General features: G+C 44.6%; 1 protein-coding gene across 3 annotated transcripts in view; it reads right to left on the reverse strand.

The window, feature by feature from the left end:
- CCDC180 (coiled-coil domain containing 180) overlaps window positions 1-25213 on the reverse strand; it is a 159136-nt gene that overhangs the window by 37729 nt on the left and 96194 nt on the right. For all 3 annotated transcript variants that reach the window (XM_068248980.1, XM_068248978.1, XM_068248979.1), the window contains 6 exons: window positions 22998-23142; window positions 21385-21501; window positions 9050-9148; window positions 8344-8430; window positions 4836-5023; window positions 3568-3635 (listed from right to left, as the gene is read on the reverse strand). In XM_068248980.1, the coding sequence (XP_068105081.1) occupies window positions 3568-3635; window positions 4836-5023; window positions 8344-8430; window positions 9050-9148; window positions 21385-21501; window positions 22998-23142 (704 nt within the window). The remainder of the gene's footprint in view (window positions 1-3567; window positions 3636-4835; window positions 5024-8343; window positions 8431-9049; window positions 9149-21384; window positions 21502-22997; window positions 23143-25213) is intronic.

The raw sequence follows: 25213 nt of genomic DNA on the forward strand, positions 1-25213 counted from the left end.
TAACTGGTGCTGTGTTAGGTTTGGTAGGAAAAAAGGACAATGGACTCACCCCCACCTCATGCTTGAGATGCTGTGATGGTTAAAGAGACACTGAAGTCTCATTTTTTACCTTATATTCTTATTCACCCCCCCCCCCCACACACACACACACACCCTTATTTAGAAGACAGTAGTAAAAAGGTTATTTACAAAAAAAACAAAAACAAATCTGTGCTCTTTTTTTCATCTGTATACTGTTTCTTTCTGACGACATCTTGACTTCTTCAGTATATTTCTTTCTTCTTCAATCATTAGGAAAATATAAAGGCCAGTAGTTCTGTACATATTGTAACTACTTTTGCCAAAGAAAAGACCAATAAAGGGAGGAAGTCATGCACTGCATATAATCAAACACTAGGTGGCAGCAGAGCCCATACATACTTCATGGGTACCCTCTCAGTTATCTAGCTTTCCTCATCCCTGGTATTTGGTGGCTGAAAATAGCTGAAGTTTTCCAGATACCCCGGCAGAAACACACGTCCTTCAGCAGGGCCAGGCAGGCTTAGAAAATAGACTCATTATTAAAGTGTTTTGATGAAAATCATTTTTGGCCCCTTCTTTGAAGAAGAAGCATCAGTCAATTGAATGAAACCTTCTAATGGTGCAGAATTTAAAGAGCTGGTCACAGGTGTCCTTGCGGTTCTTCTACATGCGATTTACCACATACACTAATCTGAGTTTGTGATTTCTTGGTAGAAGTTTCATGCTCGTTTTTTTTACTGATTTCTGTATGCAAAATTTAATTTTGCAATACTTGAAAGTAATTTACATTAAAAATAAATCTCCTTAAAGAGGAACTTCAGTCTAAAATAGACAACAGTCTTTAAGTTATGCTAGTTATGTTAATTAAAATAGATAGGTAATATCATCTCTTACATACCCTGTTTTAAAAAAACAGGCAAATGTTTGTGATTTCATGATGGCAGCCATCTTTTTGGTTGAAAGGAGGTGACAGGGAGCATGAGCCACAGTTCCAACTGTTTTGTGTCCTGATCACCCCTCCCGGCTGCGTGCTGGACTTCAAATCTCAAATTCAAAATGTAAAAAAAAAATGTGCGCCAAAACAGCAGAACAAGAACCACAACATCAGAAATCCCATCATGCTTTGCACAGCATCAGGGGAAAAATGCCTGGGCAGATTTCATTGAGGGGGCGGAGCTTAGCTTCTGTGCAGCTAAAAATGAGGCTTGGGTAAGAAAAGCAAAGGTCTGATGCTGTGAAACTGTTAAAGAAACACTGAGCCTTTTCAGTGCTGCTGAGTAGATTCATAGTCTGAAGATTCACTTTAATCACCTCTGGATGGAAGTAATTGGAATCTTTGCCCTGCTTGGAGCCTCTTAATCCTGCCACACGCTCTGGTTGCTCCCGCGGTTGCTGTACTCAGCTATCTAATGGGAGATGAGCTCTGTGTGCCAATCAGGAGCCAATTTTCTTGGCTCTTCCCGACCATGTGATCATTGTGAGCCAATCACAGTGATCACAGCACTAAAAGAGGGAAAAAAAACGGCTCTAGGCATTAAAGAGACTCTGTAACAAATTGTTTATCTTTATTTCTTCTATGCTATAAGTTCCTATGCCTTTTCTAATGTGGTCTGGCTTACTGCAGCTTTTCCTAATTGCACAGTAGCTGTGTTATCTCTGTTATATGATCTAATCTTCTCTCTATAGTCGGCACAGTCAGGCTGAGGCAGTCAGACTGGAATGTGCAGGGCTGCTTGTGATTAGCTAGAAGCTGTACACACCCCCTGCAGGCTCTGTGTGACTAACACACTCTGCTTAGCTGAGCCTATTAGAAGCTGGTTAGTTTGTTTGTAAACACTGCCTAAAACTGGCAATTACAAGCCAGGTTTGCAGCAGAGAATGGCAGAAACAGCACAGAGGGGACCAGGAGCACATAATGAATAGAATGGTATGCTTTTTATTGTAAGAATTTCAGAGTACAGATTCTCTTTAAAGCAGATGTAATGTGAGTGCCTAAAGTACTCTAAAATCATCCCGCCTCTGCCGGTGCCCACTTCCACCAGAAGCCACGTCCACATGAGCAGAAACCGCCATCTGCCGATTCTTCACCCGACATGACCGTTCTATAATCTCACGGCTGTGTTTCAGCGTTATGCTAACACAGCTCTCCTCAGCTTACACGGACTGCCCCGCATGTTACCATTGCTGTGTGACAGATTAGGATTTATGGCTCTAGTTCACCAAGCCCTACTGCGCTCGTCGCTCAGCACAAAAAGGACTTGATTTTGTACACAGTATGGAGAGATGACAGTGCATCCAAAACCAGGCTGCATCTGTGTGCAGGGCCAGTTCTAGACTTTTTTGCTGCCTAAAGCAAACTTGAGAGGATACGCCCCCCCATTTGGAATGATCGCACAGCACCTGACAATTTACTCTGCTTCATTTAATGTTCTCACATGACATGCTGCAGCTCAACACAATAGCACACTTGCTGGCTGCGAGTCTGTGACAGACAAACTGCTCACCCTCAGCTACTCCATTCCTCCTCAGTCAGGACAGCAGTGCACCTCATCCCTTCTGCTGTGCAAGTCACATGAAACACTGCTACTCTCCTGCCTCCCCCACTCACTGTCAGACTCCTCACACAGCACAACAAGCTGCTTTTCCCCAGTAATGACCTCTTCACCTCACTTCTCCTCTCACTTCTCCTCCTACTCTGATTACATGCTGTTAGTGTAACCACAGTACAAACGTGTTGCCCCTGTAATCTTTGTGCCTGATGCAAATGTTTCACCTTGCTTCATGAGAGAACCGGCCCTATCTGTGTGAAATACCTGGAGGGGATTGCGGGGCCCACGCTGAAACTTCCTCTACTTCAATGGCTAGTTGCTCCTAGGTCAAACGGGTGTTTGCATGTCATTTTCTGGTTGTGTAAAATAGAAGTTAGGGTCCCTTCCAGTAGGATGACCTCACTGTGCTGGAAGGGTCCAGTATGAAATGATTTGCATGCAAACTGTTTTGGAAGCTAACATCATCCAATAATGTAAATTTCAGCACCTGTTTCAGATATAATTGGGTGTATTTATGCCTTTAAGCGGCACACCTTCTTGCTGTTAAGCCATTCAGATGCAGCCTGGTTTTGGATGCCCTGGCATTTCCCCCTACCATGTACAAAACTGTAAGCTTAACTTTTCTTTTGTGTGATTATATCATGGTGGAAAACGGTATACTACAATCTAAAAAATATATATATTTTTTAATATAAAAAAAATGGAACTGTGCCTGGCTCACCAGTGGTATGCAGCTTGGACCTGGGCCAATCAAAAACAGCACGAAGTGTATTTGATTGGCACAGTTTTAAGCTGCATACAATTTGCATTACATTTGAAAGCGAGCAAGAATATTAGCATCTCATCTGTGATCTGATGACCACTCTGTTCCTGGATAGTGTGAGCAGTGGGAGGAGCCTAATCTGGCCACCCCCCACTCACCATGGAATTCCCAAAGAAGGTTAGCATTTAAAAAAAGCCCCCCACAAACCCAGGTCATGTGTCGCATCTTCCTTACCCGCAAGATTGGGTTGTCGGTTTCCATCTTCACGTTCCCTTGTAGATTCTCCACTGGTTTGCTGTGTCCTGGAAATTGATGATTAAAAAAGTACACAGAGTAAATTTTTATCTTCAGAATAATAAAAAAAAAAAAAAATAGAACCTTACAAGCCCTTAGGCACAATAGCAGATGTATGCAACAATTTACTTAATGGATATTTATTGTAAGAATAAAGCATTAAAGTGAACCAGAGGCAAACCTCGGGTAAAAAAAACAAAACATACTTACCTAAGATCATACTTACCTGGATCCTGACGAGGCTTCTCGGGTCCTGCTCGCCGCCACTCGCTGAGACCCTCCAGAAGTTCCGAGCTGCACTCCTCTTCATGCACGAGTGGCTCTGGCTTACTGCGCAGGCACAGCCCTACTAACGCAGGCGCAGTACGGCCGCGCTAGTGCATAAAAAAAGCGAGTGTGGCCCAGATATTCAAACCGACAAGCTCTTGTCGGATTTCTTCAGGGGTCCACCAATCGGCAAGGGAGGGCAGGAGCATGGCGCGGGAAGCATCTACAGGATCCAGAGACTTCTCCCTTCTTTGGTAAGTATGTGTTTTTTAAACCTGAGTGATGCCTCTGGTACACTTTAACACCACCCGTCAGATTAGCATGAGAATGTATGCGTTTCTACCCTTCCCATACTTTTATAGGTGGAGAATGCTTACTGTGGGACCAAGGAGTCCAAGGGTGTGGTATTTGTAAACAATTGTTGGGCCATGGAGTCCAGGGATGTGAGGGGCCCCATGTGAACAATCACCCTAACTCCAATCTAGGGCCCCCACCATAGCGGGCGTAGTTGTTGCCACGCTTGTTATGAGTTAGGGAAGTCACAGTGGCTGCACTGCTAAGGCTTGTCAAGTCTTGACTGGCCTTTTTTAGCTAAATAACCATTGGCAGGTAGACCTCCATGTTGTTTGCATTGGTTTTTTTTTCTAGCAGGTTAGAGCTTCCAGCAATGGTGTAACTGCCAGGGCGGCAGTACATGCAGCTGCTGAGGGGCCCCAATATTTGTACCTGTGCCCCTGACTAGAAGGGATGGGTGATGTACGATAAGAAATCCAGTAATGAGCTCTGTCTGAAAAAAAATTAACTGTAATTCTCAGACAACTAGTTAAATTATCCTATAGGAGAAGTTCTGGTGCTGAAGAATGATGGTGGTTGCAGAGCCTGATTTTTGTTTTGGCTCTTCAGCATGTCAGGACCAGAGCTGGGGAACGATCTATACTCACCTCATGATGTTCTTTATTACGGTCACGGCCACATCGTCCAGGGCCAGCTTTCCTATTCTGCTAGGATTCAGCAGGCTGTCAGGGGTTCCGTACATGGCTTTGCCATCTTGTCGTGATGAACCGTCCACCCGAGCTGCGGCTGCTATCGGCCCTTGCAGTGGAACATCAGGGAGAACGGGAGTGGGCTCCTACAATGAGACGGAGTATACAGCGTGGCTGGGGTCAGGAAATGAGGTTAGGCAGACAGTGGTTAAACAAGCTTTGTACATGCCTCAGAAGAAAGTTGCTTGAAACCGCTGGCGAATGACAGATATAGTCGTATCGGAAAAACAATCAGAATCAGAATGACTTTATTCGCCAAGTGCGACAGGCGCCGCCCTCGGAATTATTTGTGGACACAAGGCATATTGACAATGACAACAGTGCGAATAACACTACACATAGTACAATTTATAACGAAACATTACAGCATATTGGCAAGTGACAACAGTGCAAGTAGCACTACACATAGTACAATTATAGAAAACATTACAACATACTGGCAAGTGACGACAGTGCAAGTAACCCTACACATGGTACAGTTTATAAAGAAAACATTGCACCATAGCAGTGACACATAGGGCTTGATTCACAAAGCGGTGCTAACCTACTTAGCACGTCTAAAGTCTTTAGACGCGCTAACCAGGGTGCTAAGTAGGTTAGCACTGGATTTCTCAATCAGATCGCGCGCTAACTTTGCGCGCGCAAAGTTTTACGCGCGCAAAAGTTTTACGCGCGCAAAAGTTTTACGCGCGCTAAGTCCCATAGGCTTTAATGAGCACTTCGCGTGGAGCGCCCTGCGCTCTGTGCAGTACGCGCGTAAAGTTTTACGCGCATAAAGTTTTGCGCGCGTAAAGTTTTATGCGCGAAAAGCTTGTTTAGACGTGCTAAGGGGGTTTTCACAGGCGTGCTAACAGTTAGCACCGCTTTGTGAATCAAGCCCATAGAGCGGTTGTCACCATATAATGCAATGGTGTATACAGTGTTATGCAAAGATGACCATGTCATCCTATGGGCGCTCGTTCGTGCCCCTAGGTGCTGGAGGGGCTTAGGAGATGAAATTTGGGAGAGGGTCTGAGTTAGGGAGGGTGATCGCTTGAGGGAAGAAAGTATTCCTACGCCTGGTGGTTTTGGTGTAGATGGACCTATAGCGGCGTCCCGAGCGTAGGGGACTGAAGAAGTGATTACCAGGGTGGGAGGGGTCGAGTGTGATTCTATTTGCCCTGGACCTCATTCTCGATGCATGGAGAAGGTCCAGGGGTGGCAGGGGTGACCCAATGATCCTCGCAGCCACATTGAAGACTCTCTGGAGTTTGAGCCTGTCCTTTGCATTTGCCCCCGAGTACCAGACAATGATGGCGGAGCAAAGGACAGATTCGATGGTCGCCGTATAAAAACTGGTCAGTAGCTCCCTGGGCATTCCAAACTTCCTCAGTTGTCTCAGTATGAATAGAGGACAATGTTAAATGACAACGACGGCCAATATCCTGTATTCCGGCCCATTCGACTAGCGGATTGATTTCGACAATTATTGGGCAGACATTGGGCTTGATTCACAAAGCGGTGCTAACTGTTAGCACGCTTGTGAAAAGCCTCTCTTCACACCTAAAGTCAGTTTGGGCATGATAAGTAGCAAAGTCCTGCACGCATAGTGCGGTAAATAGCGCGGTGAATGAATGTCGCATAGTGCGATGTTAAAGTCCCACCAAATGCGACCTTTTAGGTGCATCGGGTGCGCCGTTTTTGTCACACCCCGAGGCGATGTTTTTCGCGCACATCGCGCTCTGCGGGACTTTGCGCCTGATCTGATTTGCAAAACGGTGCTAATCTAGTTAGCACCCTAGTTAGCACGCCCAAACTCTTTAGGCGTGCTAACTGGGTTAGCACCGCTTTGTGAATCAAGCCCATTGTGTAATCTGACAGTGTCTACAATGTTTTTCAAGGAACAAATCGTCATCCTAGTCCCAGGGCATGGCTGCATATGTCAGGTGAGATGTCACTTCCGCCTGTGCGCGCAGTATTTGAACCACATAATTGTTCAGAATACTAGTGTGTATGCGTACATCGTCATTTAGCCAGTTCACCACTAAGGAGTTTTCGGCCTAATGGACCAGAACAATTTTCACCTTTCAAAGCTCATCCCATCCATTCACTAACAACTTTATCACTACTTATTACAATTAAACAACTCTATTCCTACTTATCAAAATGAAACAATCTTTATCTTGTTTTGTTTTTTGCCACCAATTTTTTTTACGTTTTGCGTATATAAGGAACAAAGGAGACAGCCAATAGGAGGAGCCATCTGTCTGATTCCTCATTCCATTGGTGCCGATGCACTCCCGGGAGGTACATCTGTAAGTAAACAAACAGTTCAGGCAGTCCATTTGATGATCAGCTGGAGGGCCGGTGGGAGGCAGGAGGGGAGAGTGTTGCCGTTCTCACCTCGATGATCCTGGTTGATAAGGCTTCGCTGGAGTAGGGGATGGCTGCAGAGTAAAGGTTGTGGCTGCTGGAAATAATCTGGGCTGAGTGCGGCTGCTGCCTCCTGCCAGGTGCCTTGCACATCCACGTGTGAGCAGCTCTGACTCCGCCTTCACGTCCACGTGTGAGCAGCTCTGACTCCGCCTTCACGTCCACATGTGAACAGCTCTGACTCCGCCTTCACATCCATGTGTGAGCAGCTCTGACTCCGCCTTCACATCCACGTGTGAGCAGCTCTGACTCCACCTTCACGTCCACATGTGAACAGCTCTGACTCCGCCTCCACATCCACGTGTGAGCAGCTCTGACTCCGCCTTCACATCCACGTGTGAGCAGCTCTGACTCCACCTTCACGTCCACATGTGAACAGCTCTGAATCCGCCTCCACATCCACGTGTGAGCAGCTCTGACTCCGCCTACACATCCACGTGTGAGCAGCTCTGACTCCTATGTGTGGCCTTTACCCTGCAGTAATCCCCGACGCCCATCACTGCCTCATCAGCCAGGATCAGCAAACTGAGAATGGCAACCCTCTCCCCCTCTTGCCTTCCGCCAGCTGTCTAGCTTATCATCAACCAGGCTGACTGATCTGTTTGTTTACCAACAGATGTCCCTCCCGGGAGTGCATCGTCATCAGTGGGGTGAGGAATCAGACAGGATGGCTCCTCCTATTGGCTGGCTCCTTTACTTTTTATAGCTTACCGCATGGCTGAGATGTAGCTATCGACAGCTCAGAGCCGGTCTTAAAACATACCATTCAGAACAGCCTTTCTGAATTGAGGCCTATGGAGGAGGAGGGCAGACAATCAGGGCACAGTTGCACTAACCTTGAACCTTCTAGCCACCTATTATTTAGATTGTAATCCTGACTGTAGTGAGTGCAGTGAATTATGTTGGGGCTTTCTTAATAATGTATAATAACAAATAATAATCTGCATATTAATAACCACCTGTTGCACGTTACTGATGAAATGTATTCACTTACCAAGAGGCAAGACAGGTAACGGCTCCTCCTAGAGAGTTCTTCCATAATCACTTTAGCAAAGTCATACAGGTCTTGGCTAGTCAGCACCTATTATAAAAGCAGAGGGGTTAGTGGGATATCCCCATGAGAAATCATTACGTACTGTACAAGCTGTGCCTTTACTGATAGTACACTAGCTGCAGTGTGTACTGATGTCTGCTACCTCCAGTATGTTTAGAATAAGCGGTTACTCTGTGTCTGTACTAATAATAAACCAGCCGCAGTGGGTGCTGATCTCTGCCACCTCCAGTATAAGCTGCTACTCTGTGCCTGTACTGATAGTAAACCAGCTGCAGTGTGTGCTGATCTCTGTTACCTTCAGTATGTACAGTCTAAGCAGTTACTCTGTGCCTGTACTGATAGTGCACTAGCTGCAGTGTGTGCTGATCTCCAGTATGTACACTATAAACACTTAAGCACACATGCTAGATGAAACTCTGCCGAGTTGAGCGATAACTGTTGAGAAGTGTTCTGTGCACAGTGATGACATCATCATCAAGATGACTGCTCCCATGTAGACAAAAAAAAAAGGGCACCAGAAATCAGTTATGGTAAAGAAATAATAGAGGAAATTTACTGTGAAGAACATGGCTGTGACCTCAAACCATACATACATATTCTCACATTTAAAGTGTGCATTAAATAATGGTTAGCTTAGAGGGCGTACTTCTTTATCCATGTTGGGGTTTGCACAGGCGTCCGTTCTTGTCCGTAGCTGCTCCAGATATGTGTTGATCTGCTGACTCTGTGAATTGCTGCTCACAACCTGTAATCAGACAGACCACACCCCCATCATCAGATTTATATAATAAACTCCGGTATAGTACATTGGGATATAGAAAACTACTTCTCCAGGTACCAGCCAATCTCCATTACAAGTCCATGGGAGCAAAGCCTGGTATAGTAAACCAGGATATAATAAAACTTCTGTCACAGTGAAAGGCCTGTACACACTGAAAAACGCAGGCAAAAACGCAAGCGCATGCGTTTTAGGGCCTGTACACACTGAAAAACGCAGGCAAAAACGCAAGCGCATGCGTTTTTAAAGTGCCTGTAGTTTTAAAAACGCATGCGCTTTTGCCTGCGTTTTTTGTGCGTTTGCGTTTTTCTTGTAATTGCTGATTGGCTAAAGAATCCTTTGTTTTTTTTTCTAGTTTACATTTCAACAGGAATCAGGAGATTGCAGAGTCTTCTGGGATACTGACTTCTGAAAAACGCAGGCAAAAACGCAAGCGCATGCGTTTTTAATGCGTTTTTCATGCGCTGCGCTTAAAAAAGCGCAACAGGCACTGCGTTTGCGTTTTTTTAAAAACGCATCGCACCAGTGTGTACAAGTCCTCACGATTTTCATTCTTTTTCAAAAGACCTTGCGTTTTTAAAAACGCAACGCAAGCGCAGCAGTGTGTACAGGCCCTAAGGGCCCGTTTCCACTCTCGCGGAAACGGCCGCGAATCCGCAGAGTTTCCCCGCAGGCAAATCGCGCGGGGAAACTCTGCCATAGGGGACAACGGCGCCGCCGGCCGAATCGCTTGCAGTAGCGATTCGGCCGGAAACCCCCACAGAATTCGCGGCGGAGGCTGCGATTCCCATAGCCGTGCATGGCACGGCTGATGGGAATCGCCTGCGATCCCGCCCACCCGCTCAGTGCCGGCGTGCGTCTACGAGACGCACGCCGCACTAGTGGAAACGAGCCCTAACATGTTTTTTGCCCCCTACATGACGCTGACTCTGGATATAATAAAAAATGGGCGGTGCATGCGTCATATGTCAATGGGTGGAGCATGCATCAAATGTCAGTGACAAGACAAGACAAATAACATTTATATCGCGTTTTCTCCTGGCAGACTCAAAGCGCCAGAGCTGCAGCCACTAGGACACGCTCTATAGGCTGTAGCAGTGTTAGAGAGACTTGCCTAAGGTCTCCTACTGAATAGGTGCTGGCTTACTGAACAGTGGGCGGTGCATGCATCATATGTCAGTGGGTGGTGCATGCATCCTATGTCAGTGGCTGTGCATGCAACATATGTCAGTGGGCGGTGCATGCATCCTATGTCAGTGGGCGGTGCACGCATCCTATATCAGTGGGCGGTGCATGCATCCTATGTCAGTGGGCGGTGCATGCGTCATATGTCAGTGGGCGGTGCATGCATCCTATGTTAGTGGGCGGTGCATGCATCCTATGTCAGTGGGTGGTGCATGCATCCTATGTCAGTGGGCGGTGCATGCATCCTATGTCAGTGGGCGGTGCATGCGTCATATGTCAGTGGGCGGTGCATGCGTCCTATGTCAGTGGCGGTGCATGCGTCATGTCTGTGGGCAGCCCATGCATCCTATGTCAGTGCTATAGGTATGTGCTGCAAGTCTCGCCCGCAGAGGTATCGGAGCCACTCAAAGGAAGCGAGTGGTTGCCTCTACTTAGTGATGGCTTCAACTTTTAAGGCACTCCGGATACTGTACCAACAATTTGTCCAGCCTGGCTATGCAGCCCTAAGGCATGCTTAACCTTGTAGTCCACCAAATGTGCAAGTTGCTGTACTGTACCTCGGATGGGAGGACAGAGTTGGTCCTTTGCAGAAGAGAATGTCCCAGAGCCTGCTAGGCAATTTCTAGGACAATTTATGATATAGCAAACTTTTGATATAGTAAAACCACTTTTCCCAGTCCCCTCCCTTGGAGTTTACTATAACAAGATTACACTGTAAACGTCTCCACAGCTGAAAAGCAATGAGGCACGTAATGATCCAGCAGAGTTGGTGTTGGAGGAGGTTATCTCAGACTTATGGCCAGGGCCGGTCCTAGACTATTTGCCGCCTGAGGCAAAAAAAAAATTTCCGCCGCCACCCCCTCCCCCCCTGGTGGGGGGCGCGTTCTGGGGGGCCGCCGAGCTGGAGAGGTAGCTGGCAGGACGGGGGTATTGGGCCTAGCGGCGGGGAGGGGGTCGTACCCCCACCTCCCTCGCCTGGGTCCCCCGAACTGCGCTACCCTCCAGCCTTAAATACAAGCAGCCGCTATGTGTAAGAGGCACGGGCGGGTAGGACTCACCTCTTCCTCGTTCCAAGCGTGCGCTCCACTGACGTCACTTCCTGCAGCGTTGCAGGAAGTGACGTCAGTGGAGCGCACGCTTGGAACGAGGAAGAGGTGAGTCCTACCCGCCCGTGCCTCTTACACATAGCGGCTGCTTGTATTTAAGGCTGGAGGGGAGCGGAGCACGGGGGACCCAGGCGAGGGAGGGGGGGGTCCGACCCCCCTCCCCGCCGCTAGGCCCAATACCCCCGTCCTGCCAGCTACCCCTCCAGCTCGGCGGCCGGCTCCCCGCACCCACGGACGGGCGGGTGCCGCCCCTGGAATTTTGCCGCCTGAGGCAAAAGTTTCACCCCGCCTCATGAGCGGGCCGGCCCTGCTTATGGCAAAAGGTTGTCTGTGCAGTTGCTGAACATGACTGCAACTTTACCAGTGATTTTGCTACCAGATATTGCTAGGATGTAGAGGGGGTTAGGGGAGTGTGTGCCTGGGCGTTGGGGGGCTAGTGGGCCTCATGAACATTTTGCTTGGGGGCCGAGGGGTTCTTGTTACGTGCACAGCGGTCAGGTGTAATCTTTGACCAGTCCTCTTTACAGAACTGTTTCAGTTCAGCAATATTCTTGGAATGTCTGGTGTAAATCGCTTTCTTGAGGTCATGCCACAGCATCTCAATTGGGTTGAGGTCAGGACTCTGACTGGGCCACTACAGAGGGCGTATTTTCTTCTGTTTAAGCCATTCTGTTGTTGATTTACTTCTATGCTTTGTGTCGTTGTCCTGTTGCAACACCCATCACATTTTATGACTAATTTGTGCAGAAATCCATAACATTCCAAAGGGTTCAAATAATTTTCCTGTTACTGTACATACCATGAATGTCGAAAATTTGGCTCAGATCACTGAATCCGCTAACAAGGGTGCACGTGTCATTGAATAAAGGGCACTGCCCTAGCCAGCAATGATGAAAGCAGCGATAAGCGCCAAACAATGGAAATTTGGATGCCCAGAGACGCTGCAGATTTTCACACCACGCATCCGATCGTCAATTACGCTAGTCGCATGCAAAAAACTCACAAAACAATTTGCATCAAAATAACGCAAAATAATAGGATTTGTATGTAGAACAGAGGCGCCAGCAGGACAAAAGTCAATACAATTTTTAAAAATTGCTTGGAAGAAGTGGTGGGCTTGCTTCCCAAAAGCAGATTCTGTCTTCATATAAATCAATACATTTATTATACGGTACCCCAAAAACAGTGCAACGCGTTTCGCAGGCCCAGCCCGCTTCATCAGGCAATAAACGTGGGGACAAAACAGAATTTCGGCAATAGCAGGTGTAGCACCTCAAAATAATGGCAAAACACACCGAAATGTAATATTCTTGTGCAAACGGGCCCCATGGCAGGGTTCACACCGAACATTGTGAAAAACGGAATGTTTGTTGTGTTTAAATTCACATTTGTATGCAAATTTTCACGTGCCTTTTTGTTTTTAAACACAGGTACTGAAAGTCACTAGGAATTCAGATGTGCGGATTTGCAGGTGTTTTCAGAGGTTTGTGGCTCTCTGCATTCGTTCGGGCATTCCTGTTTGCGGTTTCAGCACTCGATTTACCACAATCGTTTCTTTTTTCAGATTGCGGTGAAGTGTACTGCTATTGGAAACGTTGGAAAAAGCAGAAAGCTGTTTGGTTTTAATACGTCTCAAAAAACGTAACCACAAAACAAGAACAAACGCAAACGATGTGCGATTCTCAAACAGGCCACTTAAAGAGGAACTTCAGAAAAATGGGGAAAAAAATTAATCAATGCCTTGCAAAGTGAGAAGTTACAAAATAGAAGAGAGATCAAGAAACTATTGATAATCGCAATGTAATTTATGCATATTGTTTGGTCCACAATCAGCCTGCAGGTCATCAGCTTTACTACTGGCAGACATAAAAAAAAGATAGACAGCACCAACTAGCATTATCTATAACCACACCCCCTAACATAGCTCCCAACTGGCCCTCTTCTGGAGGGACAGTATCTTTTTGGGAGTCCGGTCCCTCTGTCCCTCTTTCTTCCTCATTTGTCCCTCTTTCAGGACTAATGTACAGATCTATGTAAATATATGTATTTCTCTACTGAAAAATGTGTTTAATTGATTCTAAACTTTATTCCCATCCTTTAAATTCAAATATTTCTAATTTTCAAATGTTAACCACTTGCTGTCCCTGTAACTTGAAATTAAGTCTCTGCACTCTCCTTCCTACACAATCTTAGCTAACACTGTTTATTTATCTCTGACCTGATAAGATTGGTACAGAGTTGTAAAATAATGACAGCAAACCCCTCTCCTCCTCCCAGGGAATTCAATGGCAGAGTTAATTAGTAAACAAGTGTAAAATACACATTCCAGGAGCAGACAGTAGCAGATTGTAAACATTACTTAATTGTTACATCTAATACATTATCAAAACAAATGAACTGTTTAAATAAACAAGAGGGATAGACAAATAAAATGTGTGGGTTTAATGTACAATAGCACTGTTTACATTAAAGCTATAATGTATGAAAGTGGATAAATCGTGTATTTTTTTCATTTTTTTTCCTTAATTTCCTTTTAGGCTGGTTTCACAGTGGGACGTTAAAGTCCCACGTTACAGCAGCCAGTAACGCAGCCTAACTCACAGCACTGTAACATCAATGTGCTGTTCACAGTGCCCACTTTGCGTTACATAGTAATGCAGCACGTTTAAACAAAGTGCTGCATGCTATACTGGGGTAAGCCACGTTAGACTGTTTGCACATGCTCAGTAATGTTGGAGGAGGAGGTCTCCCCTCCTCCGCGGCTAGCCACATGGCTAATTAATATTCACTGCACTGCAGAGACTCGTGGTGGGACTGTAGTGTTGTCCGGATCATGAACGAATCGTTCATTTGATCCGGATCTTTTTTATGAGTCAAATCATCCGGATCACCACAATGAAAGATTTGGTTCACAGGATGTCTGTCTGGAAGAAACAGAAACATACAGAATGTACAGTGCAGGAAAAGTCCTGTCCTGCTAGTCATTTCACCCAGTCTGCTTCCCTAGTAAAATGATTCAAATGATTCGGTTCAAAGATCCGAATCTTTTCAATGATCTGATTCAAATGATCCGAATCCTTAAAAAGATCCGGACTTCCTATCACTAACCTGGAGCGGCTGCTTTGAGAGCTGCATAACGCAGCTCAATCTGACGTCCAACTTTAACACAACCATACATTGCGTTAGGGGCACGTTATGCGACCTTAACGTCCCCTAAAACGCAATGTCTTGGTGGGAAAGTAGCCTTAAAATTCATAGGCAATTACTACTACCAAATGGCCACAAAAAGCCTGATTTGTCCTGAATAAAATCAATATATAGATCATTTAGTTGTGATAATTATTAATGAAGTTATTGCCAAAGTAATCACAGCTGAGCTGAACTGTGAAAATTACTAGGGTAGTAGTGAAGTGGTTAATATGAAAATGAACCAGGATAGAAAGGACAAATGTGGTTTGAATTATAAAATAACTTGTTTTTCTTATAAAATCTTTATGGTATGCGTGAATAGAGGTATCTCGTGGGTGTGATTAGGGGTGTGGCAGAGGCGTGGCTTAAGCGTCCCTCTTTCTTTTCTCAAAATGTTGGGAGGTATGCACTAACAAGGCTAAAAGGTTGTTTTTATTTATAGATATACATATGCACAGAAATACTAGTTGCTTGGCAGTTGGAAACAACCGTTATTTCCCACAATGACAATATCAGCCATACAGATGTCCCTGATGATCTATTTGAGAAAAGGTAAAGACTTTCTCGTGGGAAAGTGGATATCACCTACTGATTGGGATACATTTCCTCTTTAACCACTTAAGGACCGAGGTGATAGAGATCTACGCCCTGTTTTGATGGGCTCCTGGCTGGCAGGGCGTAGATCTCAATCACCGGCGCCGCCGCTCCCCGCCGCGATCGCGCGCACCGAACCGGCTGCACTTAGCTGTCTTATGACAGCTAAGGCTTCCGGGTATCGGCAGGAGCCGTCACTGATTGGCTCCCTGCCGTGTGATCGCTGTGAGCCAATCACAGCGATCACCCTCCGAAAGGCAACATAGTTGCCGTTCCGCCTTCCTCTCCGCCTCCCTCTCCCTGTCACTGTGGATCTTGTGTGACAGGGAGAGACGCACAGCCTGCAGCCGTGACAGGCTGTGCGATTTTAGTGTAAAAAAATCCAGATCTCCCCCCCATGTATCCCTTGATCCCCTCCCAACCACCTATATATAGATATATATAGATCTATATATAGATCTATATATATAGATCTATATATATAGATCTATATATATACATATATAGATCTATATATATATATATATATATATAGATCTATATATATAGATCTATATACAGTGGAGGAAATAATTATTTGACCCCTCACTGATTTTGTAAGTTTGTCCAATGACAAAGAAATGAAAAGTCTCAGAACAGTATCATTTCAATGGTAGGTTTATTTTAACAGTGGCAGATAGCACATCAAAAGGAAAATCGAAAAAATAACCTTAAATAAAAGATAGCAACTGATTTGCATTTCATTGAGTGAAATAAGTTTTTGAACCCCTACCAACCATTAAGAGTTCTGGCTCCCACAGAGTGGTTAGACACTTCTACTCAATTAGTCACCCTCATTAAGGACACCTGTCTTAACTAGTCACCTGTATAAAAGACACCTGTCCACAGAATCAATCAATCAAGCAGACTCCAAACTCTCCAACATGGGAAAGACCAAAGAGCTGTCCAAGGATGTCAGAGACAAAATTGTAGACCTGCACAAGGCTGGAATGGGCTACAAAACCATTAGCAAGAAGCTGGGAGAGAAGGTGACAACTGTTGGTGCGATTGTTCGAAAATGGAAGGAGCACAAAATGACCATCAATCGACCTCGCTCTGGGGCTCCACGCAAGATCTCACCTCGTGGGGTGTCAATGGTTCTGAGAAAGGTGAAAAAGCATCCTAGAACTACACGGGAGGAGTTAGTGAATGACCTCAAAGTAGCAGGGACCACAGTCACCAAGAAAACCATTGGAAACACATTACACCGCAATGGATTAAAATCCTGCAGGGCTCGCAAGGTCCCCTTGCTCAAGAAGGCACATGTGCAGGCCCGTCTGAAGTTTGCCAATGAACACCTGAATGATTCTGTGAGTGACTGGGAGAAGGTGCTGTGGTCTGATGAGACCAAAATAGAGCTCTTTGGCATTAACTCAACTCGCTGTGTTTGGAGGAAGAAAAATGCTGCCTATGACCCCCAAAACACCGTCCCCACCGTCAAGCATGGGGGTGGAAACATTTTGCTTTGGGGGTGTTTTTCTGCTCAGGACACAGGACAACTTAATCGCATTAACGGGAAAATGGACGGAGCCATGTATCGTGAAATCCTGAACGACAACCTCCTTCCCTCTGCCAGGAAACTGAAAATGGATGGGTGTTACAGCACGATAATGACCCAAAACATACAGCAAAGGCAACAAAGGAGTGGCTCAAGAAGAAGCACATTAAGGTCATGGAGTGGCCTAGTCAGTCTCCGGACCTTAATCCAATAGAAAACATATGGAGGGAGCTCAAGCTCAGAGTTGCACAGAGACAGCCTCGAAACCTTAGGGATTTAGAGATGATCTGCAAAGAGGAGTGGACCAACATTCATCCTAAAATGTGTGCAAACTTGGTCATCAATTACAAGAAACGTTTGACCTCTGTGCTTGCAAACAAGGGTTTTTCCACTAGGTATTATGTCGTTTATTGTTAGAGGGTTCAAAAACGTATTGCACTCAATGAAATGCAAATCAGTTGCAAGCTTTTATTTAAGGTTATGTTTTCGATTTTCCTTTTGATGTGCCATCTGCCACTGTTAAAATAAACCTACCATTGAAATGATACTGTTCTGAGACTTTTCATTTCTTTGTCATTGGACAAACTTACAAAATCAGTGAGGGGTCAAATAATTATTTCCTCCACTGTATATATATAGATCTATATATATATATATATATATATATATAGATCTATATATATATATATATATATAGATATATATATATAGATCTATATATATATATATATATAGATCTATATATATATATATATATATATAGATCTATATATATATATATATATATAGATCTATATATATATATATATAGATCTATATATATTTTACTGGATTGTGATTTTAACCACTTGCCGACCGCCCCTACCTAGGGGCGGCGGCAAAGTGGAGCCCGCAACGACCGCAATACGCCGATCGGCGGCGGCTCGTTGCGAACTAGCTGGCCGGGGATCGCACGCTGGATGTGCCCACCCGCGACGTCAACCCTCCAGCCAATTAGCAGCGGCGGCGGGTTGTTAACCCCCGATCTGCCGCATGTAAAGCGGATAATACGCTTTGTAATGTATACAAAGCGTATTATACAGGCTGCCTCCTGCCCTGGTGGTCCCAGTGATTGAGGGACCACCAGGGCAGGTTGCAGCCCTCCTAGTAAGTACCCAAGCACACTGATCCTGCCCCCTGATCACCCACTGCACCCATCAGACCCCCCCTGCCCACCCCTCAGACACCTGTTTGCACCCAATCACCCCCCTAATCACCCATTAATCACTCCCTGTCACTATCTCAACACTATTTTTTAGATTAGGTCCTAAACTGCCCCCTGGGGGCTCCTGAACACCCCCCCCCCCACACCCTCAGATCCTCCCTAGACCCTCCCCCCTGTGTACTGTATACATCTATTCTTCCCTATAATCACCCACTGATCACCTGTCAATCACCCATCAATCACCCCCTGTCACCACCTGTCACTGCCACCCATCAGATCAGACCCTAACCTGCCTTTTGTGGGCACCTGATCACCCACCCACACCCTCAGATTGCGTGCAGACCCACCCTCAAATCACCTCCTAAAGTGCATTGTTTACATCTGTTCTCCCCTCTAATCATCCACTGATCACCCATCAATCACCCCGTCACCAACTGTCACTGCTACCCATCAGATCAGACACTAATCTGCCCCTTGCGGGCACCCAATCACCCGCCCACACCCTCAATTAGCCCCCCAGACCCCCTCTGATCAACTCGCCAGTGCATTGCTTGCATATATTCTCCTCTGTAATCACCTACTGATCACCTATCAACCACCCCGTCACCCCCTGTCACTGCTACCCATCAGATCAGGCCCTAATATGCCCCCTGCGGGCTTCTGATCACCCGGCCAAACCCTCACCCGCCCCACCGCAGTGACAGAAATTTTTTTTCTGATCACTGCTGGTACGACTTAATTGCCATGTCCAGGTCACGATTTGAGAACATTCCTGCACTTCAGTGCCAATACAACCTGTCATCTAAGAAGCCACCCTGCTTATGACCGGTTCCACAAAATTCGGCCCCTCATAGACCACCTGTCATCAAAATTTGCAGATGCTTATACCCCTGAACAGTCATTTTGAGGCATTAGGTTTCCAGACTACTCCTCGTGGTTTTGGGCCCCTAAAATGCCAGGGCAGTATAGGAACCCCACAAGTGACCCCATTTTAGAAAGAAGACACCCCAAGGTATTCCGTTAGGTGTATGACGAGTTCATAGAAGATTTTATTTTTTGTCAAAAGTTAGCGGAAATTGATTTGTATTGTTTTTTTTCACAAAGTGTCATTTTCCACTAACTTGTGACAAAAAATAAAATCTTCTATGAACTCACCATACACCTAACGGAATACCTTGGGGTGTCTTCTTTCTAAAATGGGGTCACTTGTGGGGTTTCTATACTGCCCTGGCATTTTAGGGGCCCTAAACCGTAAGGAGTAGTCTAGAAACCAAATGCCTCAAAATGACCTGTGAATAGGACGTTGGGCCCCTTAGCGCACCTAGGCTGCAAAAAAGTGTCACACATGTGATATCGCCGTACTCAGGAGAAGTAGTATAATGTGTTTTGGGGTGTATTTTTACACATACCCATGCTGGGTGGGAGAAATATCTCTGTAAAGGGACAATTGTGTGTAAAAAAAATCAAAACATTTTAATTTACAGAGATATTTCTCCCACCCAGCATGGGTATGTGTAAAAATACACCCCAAAACACATTATACTACTTCTCCTGAGTACGGCGATACCACATGTGTGACACTTTTTTGCAACCTAGGTGCGCTAAGAGGCCCAACGTCCTATGAGTACCTTTAGAATTTCACAGGTCATTTTGAGGCATTTGGTTTCTAGACTACTCCTCACGGTTTAGGGCCCCTAAAATGCCAGGGCATTATAGGAACCCCACAAGTGACCCCATTTTAGAAAGAAGACACCCCAAGGTATTCAATTAGGTGTATGGGGAATTCATAGAAGATTTTATTTTTTGTCACAAGTTAGTGGAAAATGACACTTTGTGAAAAAAACAATAAAAATCAATTTCCGCTAACTTGTGAAAAAAAAATGAAATCTTCTATGAACTCCCCATACTACTAACGGAATACCTTGGGGTGTCTTCTTTCTAAAATGGGGTCACTTGTAGGGTTCCTATACTGTCCTGGCATTTTAGGGGCCCTAAACCGTGAGGAGTAGTCTAGAAAATAAATGCCTTAAAATGACCTGTGAAAATCCTAAAGGTACTCATAGGACTTTGGGCCCCTTAGCGCAGTTAGGGTGCAAAAAAGTGTCACACATGTGGTATCGCCGTACTCAGGAGAAGTAGTATAATGTGTTTTGGGGTGTATTTTTACACATACCCATGCTGGGTGGGAGAAATATCTCTGTAAATGGACAATTGTGTGTAAAAAAATCAAACGAAAAAAAATCTCATTTACAGAGATATTTCTCCCACCCATCATGGGTATGTGTAAAAATACACCCCAAAACACATTATACTATTTCTCCTGAGTAAGGCGATACCACATGTGTGACATTTCTTTTGCAGCCTAGGTGCGCTAAGGGGCCCAAAGTCCTATGAGCACCTTTAGGCTTTACAGGGGTGCTTACAATTTAGCACCCCCCAAAATGCCAGGACAGTAAACACACCCCACAAATGACCCCATTTTGGAAACTAGACACTTCAAGGTATTCAGAGAGGGGCATGGTGAGTCCGTGGCAGATTTCATTTTTTTTTGTCACCAGTTAGCAGAAATGGAAACTTTTTTTAATTTATTTTTTTTGTCACAAAGTGTCATTTTCCGCTAACTTGTGACAAAAGATAAAATCTTCTATGAACTCACCATGCCTCTTAGTGAATACTTTGGGGTGTCTTCTTTCCAAAATGGGGTCATTTGGGGGGTGTTTATACTATCCTGGAATTCTAGCACCTCATGAAACCTGACAGGTGCTCAGAAATGAGAGAGATGCTTCAAAATGGGAAAATTCAATTTTTGCACCATAGTTTGTAAACGCTATAACTTTTACCCAAACCATTAAATATACACTGAATGGGTTTTTTTAATCAAAAACATGTTTGTCCACATTTTTCGCGCTGCATGTATACAGAAATTTTACTTTATTTGAAAAATGTCAGCACAGAAAGTTAAAAAAATCATTTTTTTGCCAAAATTCATGTCTTTTTTGATGAATATAATAAAAAGTAAAAATCGCTGCAGCAATCAAATAGCACCAAAAGAAAGCTGTATTAGTGACAAGAAAAGGAGGTAAAATTCATTTAGATGGTAGCTTGTATGACTGAGCAATAAACCATTAAAGCTGCAGTGGTCTGAATGGAAAAAAGGCTCTGGTCCTTAAGGGGTGAAAAGACTGCGGTCCTTAAGTGGTTAAATCAATGGGCAGAGCATTATTTGCCACATGCAACACGCTTCCTGTGTGCTCCCTGCCAACATTCTGGTAAATTTACTGGGTCTCCTCGAATTGGTTGTAGATTGTGGTAAAGACAATGTACTCTGCAGTGCAGAAAGTGTGTTATGTAAATGCAGTCAATTATTTGATCCAATAACCTCACTTACCAAGGCTTTGATCTTCACCTGCAGGTTGGTCAGCAGTTTCTGAATGTTCTCCAGAAAAATCATATCTGCTGTTAAGCCCAGGAATTTATCTTCAAACTTCTTCACGACTTCTGTGGCCTGAATATCAGAATACATTATGCAATTGGAGCAAAGCAGAAACCCATAGCGTGAGCATGCTAACACGAACATGAGCAGGGGCGTAACTACACTTAAAGGACAACTGAAGTGAGAGGGATATAGAGGCTGCCATGTTTATTTCCTTTTAAGCAATACCAGTTGCCTTGTTATCCTGCTTATCTTCTGCCTCTAATACTAGAGCCATAGCCCCTGAACAAGCATGCAGCACATCTGGTGTTTCTGACTTTATTGTCAGATCTGACAAGATTAGCTTCATGCTTGTTTCTGGTGTTATTTAGACACTACAGCAGCCAAATAGATCATCAGGGCTGCCAGGCAACTGGTATTGTTTAAAAGGAAATAAATATGGCAGCCTCCATATTCTTCTTTCTTTAGTTCTCCTTTAACAGGGCCCCCCTGGAAAAATGAAAGCATGGGGCCCCCTTGGTCCCTGAACCTCATGCAGGTCACGTGATCGGGAGCCGGCGAATGGCAGCAGAGAGTGTTCTGCTGTGAAGCTGCACCTGGAAGCAGGGCAAATTACAGATGCACACACTTCTGCACACAGAGCTAAACAGAAGGTTTTTTTGCTAATTGGCTGCACTTGCGGTTGGGCAGAGGGAGGAGGAGGGACCCCCAAAGTCTCTGGGCCCCCTGTCAATGGCAGGGGTCGCCACCTCATCCCTTTAAATACCGACATAGATCAATGTTTCGATACATTTCAGTCTGAAATCAAAGACATTGCTGGAAAATCTGTCACAAGTGGTCAGTCGGGTGGGTGATGGTAACAACGCGCGATATTGCGATGACTGGCGAACACGGTGGACTCCCAGTCGCTGACCCTCCAAGTGTTAAATGTGCCCGTGCTCTGAAGATTCATACCTATTCTGCGGCGCGACTCCTGGCCACTCCTCCGGTAATCACCCTTTGTCCGCCGTTACCGTGAGTGCTGTGCCACGTGGCACCAGGTGTGTGTGTGTGAAGTCGCACAGGCACTTGCGGTAATGGTGGACACGGGGAGATGTGTAGTGAAGGTGAGATCCGCATTATGTCGATTGAATAATTGCTTTATTTCATCAAATACATATCAATCCAGGACAGTGGTGTCCTGGATTGATATGTATTTGATGAAATAAAGCAATTATTAAATCGACATAGTGCGGATCTCACCTTTACTACACGGATTCCTGGGTGTGAGCAGCCGGGTCAGTGGCTGAGCACTAATGCCTGACCCAGAAGAGGCTGCCAGGGGGCATTTAGGTAACAAAGGAGGGGTATGGAGGAGAATGAGGGGTGCCATGAGCATCAGGACAGCTTGCCATACATGCCTGCTCCCCCCATTTTTCCAACTGAGTTAGGCTTTGGTATCCTTTTTTAAAGGACACCTGTTGGCGTGACATGAGTTGGAATTGGCCTATACACTCCGGTCAGGTCACATGACCTGCACAGCCCTGGCCACTGAGCCAATATCAGAGGCACTTCATGTGCAAACATACCTTTTCCAGACACAGAGACTCCAAGCCCTCCAGGTCCACCATGATGGAGCTCTCGAATGACGCAATAGTGGCAGACGCAGCGTGCAATCTCTTCCGCAGAGTCTCGATTTCATCAGGAGAAAAGTTCCCGCCTTCTGAGAATAACCTGTGTAAACAAAAATAAATAGGTGCAAAGAGTATAGTTACTGCTCATATTTAGCAGTTCTTGAGGAACCCATCTATTTAACATATAAATTATTCAGGTTACCCACTTTTACCTTAATTATCCTGGTTTCAGCATCAGAAACCCTTCTTATATCTAAATATTGCTGTAAAGTGAAATGTAACCCCGCCCTCTAAGCTATGATGTCATACAGCCTTCTCCCCACGGCATTATGGGAGAACATGTGATGTTCCCTCTCACTTCATGAGGAAGTGGGGGAACCATTCCACAGAATTACCTTGCTAACAATAAAGATTCCAGCATGTCATGTAAATGTAAATTGCGGCTAGGAAAGATTTTATAATGGCAGACACTAAATGATTTACAAATTAATATTGTTGCTATTTAAAATTCACACTCTTCATTGTTAAGCTGAAAGAGAAGTGGCAACCCTTTACACTTTCCTGCACTGAAACCATATCAGAAGCTGTATCTCACTGTTTTTCAGCTGTTTTAGCTTAAATTTACTTTTCAGGAAACAGGATTTAATTAATAAGTTGTTTGACAAGCTCTTTTGCATAGATAACAACTCAAGTTTTTCAACTCTTGCTGTACTGGAAAACAGTAGCGTATTATACCGTGTCAACCATCATTAAAAGCAATAAATGGTATCATCTTGATTCAAAACTTCTTGCTTGTACTGGAAAACAGACATTAACTTCAGACAATTTCTTACTAGGGCTAGTATCATGTGCACCTATGTTATTCAGAATCAATTCTGTTTGGCCAAATAAGTTTACACTTACAAGGACGATGACTTGGCAGTTGCTTAACGAACACAGGCAAAACAATACAAAGACAGACAGTATAGATATTGCAAGTCAAGTACATTATATGATATTCTGGCACCAATTAACCACTTTACCCCCGCGCGTACGTATTTCTCCGCCCCTTTTTCCATCCTTTAAAAACCAGGGACGGAGAAACACGTACTTTCCGCGTTCCCGACGCTGCCCGCGCTCCCGCTCGTAAACACGCCGCCCGCCGCTAGTAAAACCGCCGCCGCCCGCTCGCCCAGAGATCAATGAACGGGAAAATCCATTCCCGTTCGTTGATCTAAGCCCCGCAATGATCCGCTGCTCTCCTATGGGCAGCGCGATCATTGTGAGAAAAAACTCACGTGTCCATGCTCATTATACTTCCTCCAAGCTTCCGGAAGGAAGCTTGGAGGTCGCATTAAAACAAAAAGTTACTGTGGCCATCTTGTGGCCAAATAGTAAACTACACCCTACACATTTTTCACATACAAATAAATGACTTTTACACATAAAATTAACTCATTACCTCCCACACTCCCCATTTTTTTTTTTTTTGTAATTAAAAAATAAATAAAAAATTTACAATTAAAAAAAATACATAAATAGTTACCTTAGGGACTGAACTTTTTAAATATTTATGTCAAGAGGGTATAACACTGTTACTTTATAAACTATGGGCTTGTAATTAGGGATGGACGCAAAACTGAAAAAAATGCACCTTTATTTCCAAATAAAATATTGGCGCCAAACATTGTGATAGGGACATAATTTAAATGGTTTTATAACCGGGACAAAAGGGCAAATACGTTTCATGGGTTTTAATTACAGTAGCATGCATTATTTAAAAACTATAATGGCCGAAAACTGAAAAATAATTATTTTTTTCCCCACATTTTTCCTATTTTCCCATTAAAACACATTTAGAAAAAAATAATTCTTGGCATAATGTCCCACCTAAAGAAAGCCTAATTGGTGGCGAAAAAAACAAGATATAGTTCATTTCATTGCGATAAGTAATAATAAAGTTATAGACGAATGAATGGAAGGAGCGCTGAAAGGTGAAAATTGCTCTGGTGCTCAGGGGGTAAAACCCCTCAGTGGTGAAGTGGTTAATCAAGGCTGTCCATAAAAAAATAAAAAAAACAAGTCGGGAAAATGCAGCATTCGGTATTTTAGACTTTTATGTGCTAATTCATCAATATTTTCACAGGTGTGGTAGAAGTTAAGAGGCACATCCCTTTAGATTTACATGTTAG

Source organism: Hyperolius riggenbachi, chromosome 8 (assembly GCF_040937935.1).
Source record: "Hyperolius riggenbachi isolate aHypRig1 chromosome 8, aHypRig1.pri, whole genome shotgun sequence".
Taxonomy (NCBI): domain Eukaryota; kingdom Metazoa; phylum Chordata; class Amphibia; order Anura; family Hyperoliidae; genus Hyperolius; species Hyperolius riggenbachi.